This window comes from Lepisma saccharinum, chromosome 24, assembly GCF_977018435.1.
Source record: "Lepisma saccharinum chromosome 24, izLepSacc3.1, whole genome shotgun sequence".
NCBI lineage: Eukaryota > Metazoa > Arthropoda > Insecta > Zygentoma > Lepismatidae > Lepisma > Lepisma saccharinum.
In genome coordinates, this window is record NC_139252.1 from 56,804,602 (window position 1) to 56,819,767 (window position 15,166).

The following is a 15,166-nucleotide window of genomic DNA, read 5'->3' on the forward strand; positions in this document are numbered from 1 at the left end:
ACAGGGTGTCTACCAAAATAACATATCCAAAATTCTTGACCTTTTCATGACTTTCTTTCCTTTTTATTAACATTTATTTAATCAACCCCCTACTAAGGTATAGTTGGAAATGTAGAAAATAGCTATTTTTATTGAATGAAAAACCCCTTGCCACAAGGGAAAACTGAAGCTGTACTTTGACAAAAGATTTAGACTTGCTTTAATTATTATTGCATGTAAAAATTAATGCTTCAGACTTCATCCTGGATGGGGGGGGCCCTCTGCCCCCTTGGAAAATGAATGTCTACCTAAAAATTATATATTTCACATAATTTCACTTGTCAATAATTTATGTTAATTGTTATAAATTCGTTGAAGAAACATGATAATTTCAGACTGAAATAGTGTTTTTTGAGGAGTCATCACTATTAAGGGGAAAATATGCCTCCTTTGCCCCCCCCCCCCTTTAAAAAAATCTGGAGACATCCATGGAAATGAAGTGAACAAACCTTAACCACAACTCAATACAATTTCAGATATCCATATATTCAATTTTAACAAATCCCAGTACAGGTATATAACAATGTAATTCACTGTTATGTAAAAAACATAGCCTGCCTGCCAATTTCTTGATTTTTTCTTGACTTTCTTGACTGATAAGACACCCTGTTTCCCTTCAGTTACCAACTTTTCAACAAACTTATTTGTTTTGTGGCACAAGACATTCGACAAATACCTACTGAATGGGCTGATGAGGAAGTCAAATGAATAAGAAGTAGGTCTCTTCACTCACATATGAATACAGTGAAACCTCGATTTTACATTTTACACAGGACCAACATGCAAAATGCAAGGAAAATGCAGAATGGGGGGAAATTTTATTCTATTAAGACCATGTAGATTGAACGTATAATGCGCAAACTTACAATCAGATTTGCACTGTACTTGGATTTCATGCTTCAAAGTCTGCATTCTCAGCATCATGAATAAAACATGTCATAATATTGCTACTCCTACCCCTTTGTTTATATACAGTTCTGTTTTAAGTGCTTGCGTGCCCTTGCACTAAATGACAGCTTCATAGAGTTATGCCATCCCCATTGAAAGGTTACTGCATATTGTTTATTCAGTTATTATTGCAGTATGTCATCATTAGAGCCTGGAAGTTTGGCAAAATGCCACTTTTTATCTACTGCATATATTGATAAAATTTTTCCGGATATACGTTTCTTATGTTGTTTCGAATGTTTTAGAATCCTTTTCATTTTGCCTATTTGGGATCCCACTGCCTATTTTTAATTATAATGCCTTTTTTTGCCTTTTTCAATGAAATTTGACAATTTCTTTTTTAAAAAATGTGTATATAAATTATTTTTCTCACAAAAAACGTTGTTGGCATTTATTTTTCTTCCGTTTATTATGTGAATAATTTTCGCCTTATTTAAGTAATATTGAACTCACGCATGTTTCAACATTGCTGAAGGAGAAAAGTGTGAGAAAAAAGTATTTCATGCTGAGTTAGGATATTGCTTTTCGGTTAACATTTCTTGTGCATGATTGACTGCTGAAGTGGACAGGTTGATTTCAAACACAAAGAAGATATTTCTGAAATCTCCCTCTCGAACCTGAAAATTTCAGGAAGTTGCGCCTGAGCTTAGTTTACCTCCGCAAACAGTCTTGACGAGATGGGGAACCTGGATATCAGCAGCTATATATTATGCTAACAACCTTGAAAAAATCAGTGAGGTGATCGATGCTCTTCCAGAAAATGAAGCGGCTTCAATTTGTGAAGTGAAAAAAAAAAACCTGTGCTATTTCAAATTTATTTTTGCACATTATGATGCATTGCCAGAGACAATTACAATTATAGCATCCATGAAAATGTTTGAGGAATCGATGCAGCAGATGATGGAAGTGCCAGGAGAAAAGGGGTCAGCTGTTGCGGAAAAGTGAAAACGGGTAGTGAGTGCAAATGATGACTTGAAACAATTGAAAACAATATGTGATATTCTTAAAGGTGAAAATGCTGTTACCAAAATGAGTCCAGCTACATTAGCTTGTTTTATGTATGCTCCAATAACTTCTGTCGAAGTAGAAAGATCATTTTCGATTATGAAAAACATTCTCTCTGACAAGACGACTATCAATGAATGTTGAGAACTTAAAAAAAAAAAAAACACCTTGTAGTTATGTGCAATCAAGACGGAGAAAATTGAAATGCTCTTCCCAATGTAGATTTTAATATTTTGCCAGAAATTATAGATAAAAGTTAACGACTTCCAAATGTGCCTTTTTTCGGTTTATTTTGCTTTTGTTTTTCATTTTTAGTGCCTATTTTCCACATTATAAATGAATTTTTGCCTGCCTATTTTAACGAAAATAAATGCCTGAACTTCCGGGCTCTAGTCATCATAAATCATCAGCCACAGTGGTCTTGTTGGTAGGGCATCTGACTGCCATGCGGGAGACCCAAGTTCGATCCCCAGGATGGGTCACCTAAGGGCAGAATTTTTCCGGCCTTGTTCCCGCTTAAAGTGGCTCTGTGGCTCACCCATCCCCAAGTCAATGGGTACCTGCAACCCTGAGGGGTAAAGGTGGCTGCAGCATGGTGCTGATCACATCACCTCCAAAATGGCCGAGATCGAGAATGAGTGAGGCCCTACATCCACATCTCCTAAAATGTGCCCTCATGGCATGGTGCTATATGCTGTACGCTCACACAGTATATAGTACTATAGTACTATTCTTTATTACCATTCCCATTTCTAGTATTTGAAAGCACGGTTCAGATGTCATTTTGCACGTACTTTTTTTTCCACAGTAAAGTTAACAGTGCATTTTCAGTTCTGTAGAAGCAGGTTACCAAACACCCACCTTTTCGTAAGATATCAATTTCGCGAAGCTGGGTGTTTCTCTTTTGCGACAGGAGGACCAGTTGTTCTTGCAGTCGTAGCCATTTTTGTTTCAGTTTCTCGGACTCATTTGATATTTCTTCAACTGCCTTCTCAAGATCACGTTTCTTACTTTCCAGAGGAGTCTCTTCCAATTGCTGGAATCAAAATACAAGAGAAAACTTTTATTCGTGCATTCAAAGACTGATGCCACTAGATGGTTTCCTAATAGGAGCCATGAGATGTTTTTTGGGGGGGAGGGGGCACACAATAAATAATTGTGGGAGTCTTTAACGATTGATTACAGTTAGATATGAAAGCCAATATCGAACAAATGACCACCTTGACTGTTTAGCATAATGTCATCCTCTTGTCTAGTTTTCTGATGGCATTTGTCACATAACTGCAGCTCAATCTTGCCAATGATGCAACCAATTTCTTCTTTGAGCTTGTTGGTAGTTGTTGAATTGCTGGCATAACCTTATCTTTCAAAGAAAATAATTCAGTAATGTTAAGTCATTCAATGTTTCGTTTTCTCTGCTGGGCAGACAAAATGTGGTTTTCATGGAACACAAATTACCTCAATAATATTTCATGATTTTCACATTTTTGTCTCACTATATTTGGCTCCATGACTATACTTAAGGCTTAGTCAGCTGATTGATTGAATTAGGTTATTTTTGGCAAATCGCAATGATGAAGATGCGATGTTATGGATTAGAACCTGGGCTCCCTGGCTTTATAACATGCTGTGCTGCTTATGGACTATGGTCAACAGCTGATGAACAGTTATCAACACAGTATGAAAACATCTCATAGCTCTTATTGGAAAACCCTTATATAAAAAGTCACAAGTAAATCATTTTCTTATGAAACAAGATTTCAATTGGAGTTACGCAAACCTCAACAAAATATACGGCCTCCCCGATGGCGCATTGGTAGCATTATCGCCTTGTAATCAAGTAGTCCCGGGTTTGATACCCGGTGGAGGCACATAGTGGTTTGGATCCAACTTTAAACTGTAGGTCCAGTCCCGATTAGCCTACTGTGCATAAAGTGGACTTAAAACACCAACTCAATCAATCAACAAAATATAAATGTTTATTTAAATGTATGATCACTTGTTATTCTTAAAGTTTCCAAAGTTCATTTCATAATTTGCGAGAATTAATTTAGCAAGTGACATATTGGCATCTATCACAGGTTACAAAAAAAGGTAAAGGTAAAGTGTTCCCCTGTGCATAGCACCATCCCATGAAGGCGTATAGGGGTGTGGGGGTAACGCCCCACACTTTCTTGATCCGGTCGTGAGTGGGGGTGATGTGATCAGCATCACGCCCCTGACCGCCTTTACCCCCCAGGGTTTCCCCCAACAGGTTACAAAGTATTCAAATAATAATTCATTGAAAATTTATGGAAGTTGTGCCTAGTGCCTAGGTTTTCATGCTTTATCACCACAGCTGAAGTTAGAGGTGAGCCTGGATGAGCGATGCCCACCCTAAAGTTCACAAATCGATGCAGACCAGTAAATATAGACCTGACATAATTGCCCACACTACAAAAAGTCACCCTTTAGAATCCTGACTATGGTACTGCCTATCACTGAATTACCAAGCCAATTTATACTTCCCACCCCACCCCCCTTCCACAAGTTTGTTAGTTTCTATGTTCATTCCAGTTATACGTAAAACATTGCCCATGTTCAGTGAAGTGCTTTTGCTTAAAATAAGTTTGAAACTAAAATTTACTTTCATTAGTGAGCATATCATGCACTTACCCCAGTCACACTAAAGAACTGTGCCAATTTTTTGTTCAAGTTGTCCAGCGATCCTTGCTTCATGACTATCACGCACTTTAAGCGCTCAAGTTCTTCTTCCTTACACTTGACGTCTGCCTCCATTGCCACAACCTCCTCCTTTTCTGCCGCACGTATCTCCTCAAGCCTTAAATTGGTTCGCTTCTGCTGTTCTATTGCTAGAGTAATTTGCGACACTTTATTCTCAACAGTCAAAAGAGAAGTTTCCTGAAATAATAATAAGCAGGAAAAGGATTCACAACTACTATAAAAGTGTTAGATATGTAAATAATTATTTAGTTATTTCAATCAAAATATGGACTTACAATTGTAAAGAATGGCAAATTTCATTAAGCAAGTTGCTCACCTAGCTAAAGAAAATACATTAGGCTTACATGACATAAATAGTGATGCAAAATTCAAACACATAATGTGCTTTATTTTCTGTTACTAAAAGCAAAGGCTATTCGCATTCCTTCATGCGATATTGAACACAGTCTCGGTCAATATAAATCTGTCTTTGGGTACAACAGGAGAAGATTCACATTTCAGCACTTAAAATGAAGTTTGGTAATCACATTCTTAATGTCGACCACAGTGGAGGACATGTGATCACCACTATGCTCCTGCTGCCTTTATTCCTTACCCCAGGTACATATTGATTAGTTTGGGTGAGCTGCTTCATGTAGTGAGATTGTTGAAAAAAATTCCACTTGTGGTCATCAACCCCAGGTACTGAACCTGAGGCTATTGTAGGGAAGTCAGCTGTACTAACTCTGACACAGCGGTATTCATAAGTTCATAAGTAAAAAAGAAATATTTAAATATATTATCTATTCTTTCAACTGGTGCTCCCATATTTCTACTGAATCTGAGTTAAATCAAGTTAAAACATTGCACAAGAGTCTGGAAATATGTCTGAAAATACATTAAAAAAATATGGGAAATTATTTTGACAAGATCAGTAAATATTTACTTTTTTGTAAATTAAATGTCTAAATACGCAGTTTATTCTCAGCCAAACTATTGCAGTCCTCTAGCTAAAAGGTAGAGTTAAAGCACATTCCAACATGCCATGGAGGGATGTCAGAGTAGGGCCCTACACATTCACCACATCAGTCATTTGTGGAGGAGATGTGATGCAACTCATGCTACCTTTACCCCCCCCCCCCCAAGGATGATGCCAAGTACCCATCTATTAGAGGCTGGGCAGACCACAGAGTTGCTCCAAACAAGGGTATTGCTGGAAAATTTTCTCCATGAAATCACTCACCCTGGGAATCGAACCCAAGCCTCCTGCATTGCAGTCGGTCGCCCTACTTACGTAGTCTTCTAGTTACATATATTGATTAAGGAAATTAAAGAATTAGTCATGTTTTTCATTTGCAGTTTCTTATCAGTCTGGCAGAATATCTATCAATATTTGTAAATTTTACACAAGTACGGGCAAAAAATGCATATCAATCCATCCATAATTTTCCCCACTGACAAATAACATACATTCTATGGCCTATCATATGACAATAATTCATAGAAATACAGGGTGTCCACAAAGTCCTGCTACCATTACAATGAAACATAGCTCCTAAACTATATGAGATAAAGACATGTGGCTTTTTGCAACGTGTTCTACAACTCTCAAAGTTTTAATAAGTAGTGGGTATTTTATTATTATTATTATTATTATTTGTTTTGTTTTTGCAGATTATGTTGTGAGGGATCTGTTGGATAGACATTTCCTGGCAACCACGCTCCCCTGATATCACCCCCTTGGATTTTTACTTTGGGGGTACGTCAAGGATCGTGTCTACGAAACCACTGTTCCAGATATTCTCACATTTCGTACACGGATTGCAGAAGTTCTCGAACAGGTTGATGCTGCTATGCTGCAGCGTGTATGGATGGAGATCGAATATCATCTCGACGTCCTGAGGGCAACTAACGGGGGCGTATGTGGTGTGGAAGTGTTGTAATTGTAAATAAAACTTTGAGAGTTGTAGAACACGTTGCAAAAAACTGCATGTATTTATCTCATATAGTTTAGGAGTTAAGTTTCATTGTAACGGTAGCAGGACTTTGTGGACACCCTGTATATCCAGTAACAAGTTCATAAAACTGCATTAAGAATTACTCGTACTAGCCCTTGCACCCAGACAAGTGAACAACAATACTGACATGATGTCATCCTGTACTTACCAGTTCTGTTGCCTTCTTCTTCATCTCCCTGTATTGTCTATTCATGTATTTAGAAGCATTCACTTGGGTCAGCTCTTCCTGCAACATTCTTACCATTTCCTCTTCGATGTCGACCTTCTCGGCAGAAAGCTTTTCGATTTCTCTTTGTTGTGCTTTCAACAAGTTTTCCTTGTGCGTTCCTTCCTGTATTAATGGAAAAATGGGAAAAATATAAGTACACGTAAATATTAGTTTCCACTCGTTGTTAGCACACAAAATACAACATACACACTGGTGAGGTTTGAGGCATGTCATGCATATCCCTCGAACAATGTTCACGATAGCAGTGCTGAAGAAAATGGAGCATTTAATTCTTGTGTTGAGCAATTCTGACACTCACAGAGAATATTTGTAGAGGGGGGGGGGGGAAATAATCTTAACAGGGATGAAGGAAATTTAGAAGAAGGGTGGATCAATTTCCTCAAAAAATGGGATAAAACCTGGAAGATTGAACCCAATATCGGTTTCCACATCACTCCGGAAGTTATCCAAGCTACTCGAGAAGAAAGACAATTTACGTTGGATTTGTGACGCGATAAGGGGAAATGAGAAAATAAAGGGGAGAGGAAAGCGTTCGTGGAGGAGTGACCTTCATGTAGATTAGGAAGCACAGTTGAGCAGGAATGCCCGAACCTGCAAGTTGTACATAGTGATACATACAGGTTTTTAGTCTTTTAACATTCTTAACATAGGAATAGGGTAATTGTGCAAGTTTTTAGACAACGACGAGTTTTTTTTAAATACGTCTAGAGGGGGGGATATAATATCTTAAATGTATCCACACCAACCCTTGTCCACTATCCTTTTATTACATTTCGACGTGGTACCATGTTAGGTACCTAGTTTTTTTTTATACGAACCTGAAGAAGAGGATAGTTAGTACCCGAAACTTAGTTCTAAAGGAAAGGAAATTAGGAACAACATACTCGCACACGTAAGTACAGTTTTTAACATTAATATTTTAATGTCTTTTTTTATATTCTGGAATTGTGAGTAATACGCACCAAACCTACAAATATGCTAACACTCACAGAGATATGAGTTGGTCCAACATTTCATAACTAAAACTTCAAAATATGGCTGAGTCAATGCCAATATATCAGTTTCAGAATCAGAAAGTATTAGTTACAACCCATTCACCAACATCAGCTGATACTGTTTCGGAGTTTGAGTTTTTCACAGTCTGCAAAAATACCAATTCCAAGTGCAGCTAAACAAATCCTAATTATTATGAAAATTATGCAAAATTTGAAATTTTCATTGATTTTGAACAAGTATTATTTGAAAAATTGAATTTGTGATTAAGTTATAGGTATATTAATATTCTGGTGTAGTTCCTGTCTATTTTAAAGCAAAACCCTTGTAAGGTTTTGTGATGGAATACTTACAAAATATTAATCAATATTTCGAACAACTTTTGTTACAACTTTCAAGCATGCCCATTGGCAAGAATCAGAAAGACCAGCAACAAAAGAATTTTAAGAGAAGGGGAAGAGGCAAAGAGAATTTACCCTTCTCTTTCTAATGCTCTTAAATCCCCATGTTCCCTCCACAGAAGGAATCTTACTTTCTATATCATCATCCTCATAACATGGAGCCTGAATAAGTCTAGACATTAATTTACTTAATTTATCCCATTAATTTCTACACCAAACAACCATCGAAGCACCGACACATGGCCAAAATCCCTTGGTGATGAATAAATACTAAAAAATCAGCAAAACAACAACAATATCCATTAAATTCTGTGAAAAATTCATTTCATCCTCATTGCTTTCAGTACCTCTGCTGTAGAGGACCTCCCTGACGGTGTAGTGGTGACATCATTGCCTTGTAATCAAGGGGTCCCGGGTTCAATACTCAGTGGAGTTACATTCCACAGGTGGTTCAGATCCCACTTTAAACTGTTGGTCCAGTCCCGATTAGCCTATCTGTGCATGAAGTAGACTTAGAGTCACACTCAAACATATGCTGTATAGTAAATTTTACTGTATTCTCAAAACTGAGAGGTACAGTAGACTCGCGATTAACTGAGTCCCGATTAACTGATGATCGGGGTTAACCGAGGGAGTGGTTGGAAAACATCGCGCTTCATAACGCACCCCACTGTTTGTTTATGGAGTCAAGTCACCGTCTGCGCTGCACGTGTTCGTTACATTGTCGGTATATCCGATTGTTACGGTGGTGTTTAAGTCTCTGTAGGCCTATTCTAAGCGGAAAAAGTAATCTTCTCATTTATGTTGTACTAGTAATAAATAATTACTACACAGTTTTAAGTGTTGTTTCGTCATTTACGACCTATTAGCACATTATCTCCGTATTATCCGAGTTTTTCCGTATCCGAGGTAATCTCGGTCCCAATTAGCTCGGATAATCGCAAGTCTACTGTAAAAGCAAATTACAATTATTAAAAAATTACAACTTACAACAGCAGCTTTTTGGAGATCCTTCTCCGTTTCCTGGAGCATTTTTGAGAACTGCGCCCACTCCATCTGTGCTTTGCTATTCTTCTCCTCGACCTGAGTAAGCTGGCGATTGGTGTTGGCATGGTCGTGTTGGCTACGCTTCAGGAGAAGAGTCAGCCTTTCGTTCTTCTCCATTTCTACACTGGAAGTCCTGCGGTATCCTTCAATCTCTGCCTCAAGGGTTCGATAACTTTCCTGTAAATTGCTGTTAGCATGGGAAGAAAAGAAGCATTGTCATAACTACGCATGGTTTACAATTAGAATGTATTCACTGATCAGCAAAACAAAATTTAAACTCATATTACACACACCAATCTAATAATTTGGTCAAGCTGTGATGGAAACCAAGGTCCCAGGTTCGAATCCTGATGGTTGTGTTTGTCAAATCACCAAGTTCATCATTCATCCTCATCTTCGTGACAAATCCCAAAGGTAGAAAAGCAACTTAAAATAACTGATGTAGAGATCTAAGGATTCAGAATAATGTACATTACATTTGTATTCCTCCTGTAGCACACTCCTCATTTAGTTGATATTCTGCGTGAACAGATGTCCATTTCTGTTTCTTATTTTATTTTGCTTTTCTGTGTCTTTAGGTTGGCTGGAGTAGCAAGGATGAATGATGAGTAGATTGGTGCCTTTCAATCACTGGGCTGTGCCCTGGCATCAGTTATAGCAGGTGATGAGGTGTTCATTATTAATTTAAACCTAATTTTATATTTGTCAACAAGCTTACAAATCAGCAAACTATTCCTCTTTATGATTATGTCATAATGAACTTATTAATACATAATTTCAAGTGGTACATATTAATTATGTACAGTGGAACCTCGATTTTGTTTTTCAGGGAACCAAGCTAAAAAAAAACAACTTAAAAATGTGGGAAAATGTAAAATTGGGGTTCCATTACATAAAGTTTAAAAAAATAGTAAAGTATTTACAAGTAAACAATCATAATAGTCTAGATGCGATGCATCTCTAGTTTCCACACACACTCCATGTAAGACAGCTTTCAGACTGAAGTGATAGATAAAGCAACAAGAGACACACAGCATGGAGGGTTGAACACTCAAGTGACAAGTGACACGGGACCCTCCAGTCTGAGTTCACATGATGCACACTATTGAGAAAACGCTTTGGTCCAAGTGTTACACAAGCGGCATGTGAAACTTGTCTTGTCACTTTGGTATGAAAGACTGCATTTCTTTCCTAAAGGTTCATTTCCAAGTGACATGCGTTGCTTGTCACCTGTCGTGCGTCACTCATTGAGTTCCATCTGAATGCTCCATAAGAGTTATAATCAGATTATTCATCATATGTTTGTCATTTCACATCAAATCAGTACACTATCAGTTAAATTTACAGCAAATATCTCATATTAGTACATTCCTAATAAGTACAGGACATGAATATTCTTATAATATTTACCTGAGTTCATTCTGAAACCCGCCATACACACTATCTCGATGCTTCATGCTCAGTACCACACCATTCCATGCAAATATCAACTGCTTCTCCTCCATGCTCAGTGCCTGGAGATCAGTGGTAGCAGACGTAACGGCATCCAGCACATGCAGCTTCTCTTCCCGTTTAACACAAATCTGAGCATCTGTCATTAAGATCTGAGATCTCAGGCGAGCACCTGCCACTGTTAATCTATGAATAATTAAATCCTGTAAAAATAAATATAAATGAGTATTTACTACGGATGGGACAGATTAATCGGTTCTCTATCAGTAACGGCCGATATAGGCGTATCGGTAAAATTACCGATTATTGTACTGAACCAACATATCTATAAATATCTTATAATTTAGTGCAAAATTCTGCTGTATTGTTACAATTTTTATGGATAATCTCCATGCCCTACATTTTAAAGAAATTAAATGTCTAAATATGCACAACTACTTTTTCATTGCAGTCACCTGGACACAAACATTTATTAAGGAGGTGAATGAACCATTCAGGGTCTTCAAAGACCACTTGGAATTTTATATCAGATCAGTAGAATATTGGTTATTGGTATCGGTATATTTTATATTGGTACTTTATGAGTATCAGCCAAAATTTCATATTGGCCCATCCCTAGTATAAATCCATGTTGGGAAAAAATATGTTAAGGTATTTCAAATATGCTTGACAGAGAATATTTTAATCATTTTCTTGTGCCATATTCAGCAAATTTTTGCTTTTACAAGGTACCAAGAACTTTCTTTTACATTTGATATTTCGAAAGTGAATGAACTTGTTTCTCTTGTGTCAATCAAAGTATAAGGCTTTGTTGGTAGACAATGGGCTGTCATTTACATTTCAAAATTTGCAGAAAGTAGTCATTGTACACTACAACTCTGGACTCATAAAGTGAATTAGCAAGACGTGAAAATATGGTGTTGATATTCGGAAAAAAATAAATGGTTCTACATAGTTTAAAATTTTATAATTTTTACCTGTTTTCTTCTATTTTCTAATCTGCCATGAATCTTACACCCAGCGTTTTAGGAAAAAGTTTTGGTGATATTTAGATCATAAGAATCCTAGCCCTTATGATAGTTATAATAATCCAGAATAAGTTTTCTCGGAATATCAACCAGGTGATTTCCGAATAGGCTTCCAAACTTTCGAGACCTAACATCACACTCATCTTCGGGGATTGAAGTGAATACCTGAAAATGAGAGTGAAGGTACGAGGGGCGATCAGGTTGCTCTGACCCTAACATAGAAAGAGCGGCAATAGGGTTTCATTTTTTTTCTTCAACATACTCCCCTGCAACTCCAATGCACTTTACCCATTAGTGCCCCAACGCCTGGATACCTTGCAAAAAAAATCTTCCGACTGGTCCTCCAACCATGAGTCCACAGCCCTTATCACCTCAGAATCCTCAGAATTTTTTTGCCCACGAATGTCATGCTTCAAATGTTTGAACAAATATAAATCACTGGGGGCCAAATCTAGAGAATAGGGTGAGTGGGGCAACAATTCAAACGATGCATCTGCGATAGCGGCCCTCACAATGCGTGAGATGTGGACAGGTGCATTGTCCTGGTAAAGGAGCACACCACGGGTCAACATCCCACGCCTCTTTTTCTTGATGGAATCACGTAATTTTTTGATTAGGTCACTGTAGTATGTGCCAGTGATGGTTTGGCCTCTTTGTAGATAGTCCACAAGAAGGACACCCTTGCAGTCCCAGAAAATTGAGGCCATCACCTTCTTGGCTGACGTTTGCACCTTGACCTTCATCGTTGGTGGAGAATGTGGGTGTTTCAACTCCATGCTTTGTGATTTTGTTTCTGGGTCGAAGTGATGGACCCATGTTTCATCCATAGTTACAAATCGGGCAAGGAAATTGTCTATATCAGCACGAAACTTGTCAAAGAAGTTCTTGACTGATGAGCACTCGGGTGCGCTTCTGATCTGGGGTGAGGTTTCGAGGGACCCATCTTGCAGCAATTTTTTTTCATTTGCAATTCCTGGGTAATTATGTTTTGAACAGTACCATATGACAGGCCACACATCTCAGCAACAAGACGGAGAGTGACTCGACGATCCTTCAACACAATATCGTGGACTTTGTTAATGTTTTCGGTCGTCATGACAGTTTTTGGTGCTCCACCTACATGTTCATCCTCACACGACTCTCTCCCACAATTAAACTCACAACAACATTTCTTCACCATACTGTATGAAGGTGCAGTGTCCCAAAGTGTATACACCAAGTCTTCATGAATTTTGGATACCGTAAACTTCTTCTTCACAAAATATTTGATCACTGCTCTCACCACAGTTTTCTCCATTCTGGCACATTGACACAACTTCACTCAGTTAAACCCCTGTAAAAAGAAAACTGTACGCTACTCAGACTTGCAATTCAGAATGAAAGCATATAAAGGATCACTAAACAATAACAAAATAAAAAATCAATCATAACGTCATTCCTTCTATGTTAGGGTCGAAGCAACCTGATCGCCCCTCATAGGTCTCAAAATTATATGGTTGATATCCTGAGAAAACCTCTTCATCATCATTCACCGCCAGGAAAGATTCAAGAATTATTTAATAACAAAAGTTATTTTAGTTAAATTTGAATCTGTAATAAAGCATTTATTATATTACCTGCTGTCGCTTCTCCTCAGCCAGTCTCCTCTTCTCTGCTTTAGCTTTCTCAGAAATCCTCTGTTGAGTTGCTAGCTCATTCTCAATCTCTTGCACCCAGTTGCTGAACTGAACCTCAAAGAATGAAAGCTTTTCCAGTTCCTGCCTCATTTGATCTTCTACAATATACACAGACAAAGTTTGGGTGAAGTATACAAATACTATTTGTGGAGACGTGGATTACGCTACAGCAAAATTCACTCAAGTTGAGGACATTTCCAACATAAAGGATCATTTACAGGTGATATAGCATATCTTTTAATATAAACCTCCCTCGTATAATGTTTGTAATAATTGCATTAAAAATATATCTTGTATCAATTAACTCTTTGGGCTCAATACTTTAAAATCAGATTTAAAAAAATGAGAATTTGATTTCCTATGCCATACAATGTTTGATCTTAGTACATGACAACTATATATATATATATATATATATATATATATATATATATATATATATATATATATATATATATATATATATATATATATATCTGAATTTTGTTCCTATTCTGATTCACAGTATTATGACATGCAGCATTTAGTTGCACAAGATGTGAAAATAGCAATGAAATTCATCAGTTCCTCAAAGTCACATTACGGTAAATTTTATTAGGTTGAAGAATTGAATGACATGTTTATATTTATACAGTGGAACCCCAATTTTTATGTTCCCAGATTTTACAATTTCCTGTATTATACATTTAATCTTGATGTCGTAGTAAAATGTTAATAAATTTTCCTCGATTTTACATTCTTCTGCATTTTAAGTTTATTTCAGCTTGGTTTCCTGAAGAAAGCAAAAGGTTTCACTGTATTTGCTTATTTATTTATAATTTGGTTATTTTACTTTGCTTTTATACCTCTTGGATTAATCATTGTGATGAAGATGAGTGATGCTGATGAAATAGATGATGGGACAAAAACAACAATGATACATCCACACCCCAACAACGGTTCAAACTTGGGACTTGTGGTTTCATTGAGAATTATGCTCACCACTCACTGGCTGGGAATTACAAACAAATACAGAAGACATTAAATATCTAGCATGTTCTGTTCCAAGTGGTTCTGTAGCAACAGAAAAATGTATTTCAAACTGCTATTAAAACTTCTCTGCTTATACAAAAGTAATAAAATGTGAGGATTAGAAATACAAGGACAAAATGAAGCCTGCACTCAACAATTACAGTTGTATAATGAATTCTTCTCCCCATCATACCTTTTCTCTTTGCCTCATTGGCCTTATAGGTTTGTTCCTTATATGAATGCCTTGTAATCTGCAACTGCTGTTCTTCTTCCAGTCTAGCATTATTTACGGTCGACAGGGTCTCATGGTAAGTATCTAACGTTGCCTGTTGCCTGGCTACTTCCTGTTGCAAGTTGTATAAACTCACTCCTACGTCTTCCCTCTCCTTCTGTTTTCTCTTCAGGTTTTCTGACTGGAAATTACAATGCAAACAATTAAATTCACACACTCTCTCTCTCTCTAAGTTACTTCCTGCCGGCCCCCATGGCAGAGTAGTTAGCACATCGCGCTATGATGCCAGGGGTTCCAGATTTGAATCCCGGCCTGGGCATGGATGTTTGTGGGTGTCCATTCATCAATTTCATCACATCATCACTCATCCCCAGCTTCGCAAAT

At 37.4% G+C, this 15,166-nt stretch overlaps 1 protein-coding gene across 1 annotated transcript in view; it reads right to left on the reverse strand.

The window, feature by feature from the left end:
• l(2)41Ab (lethal (2) 41Ab) overlaps positions 1-15,166 on the reverse strand; it is a 49,045-nt gene that overhangs the window by 17,935 nt on the left and 15,944 nt on the right. The window contains exons 3-9 of the mRNA XM_083110445.1: positions 14,744-14,963; positions 13,480-13,637; positions 10,794-11,038; positions 9,327-9,570; positions 6,862-7,044; positions 4,648-4,893; positions 2,854-3,028 (exon numbers count right to left, since the gene is read on the reverse strand). Coding sequence (XP_082966571.1) covers positions 2,854-3,028; positions 4,648-4,893; positions 6,862-7,044; positions 9,327-9,570; positions 10,794-11,038; positions 13,480-13,637; positions 14,744-14,963 — 1,471 coding nt within the window. The remainder of the gene's footprint in view (positions 1-2,853; positions 3,029-4,647; positions 4,894-6,861; positions 7,045-9,326; positions 9,571-10,793; positions 11,039-13,479; positions 13,638-14,743; positions 14,964-15,166) is intronic.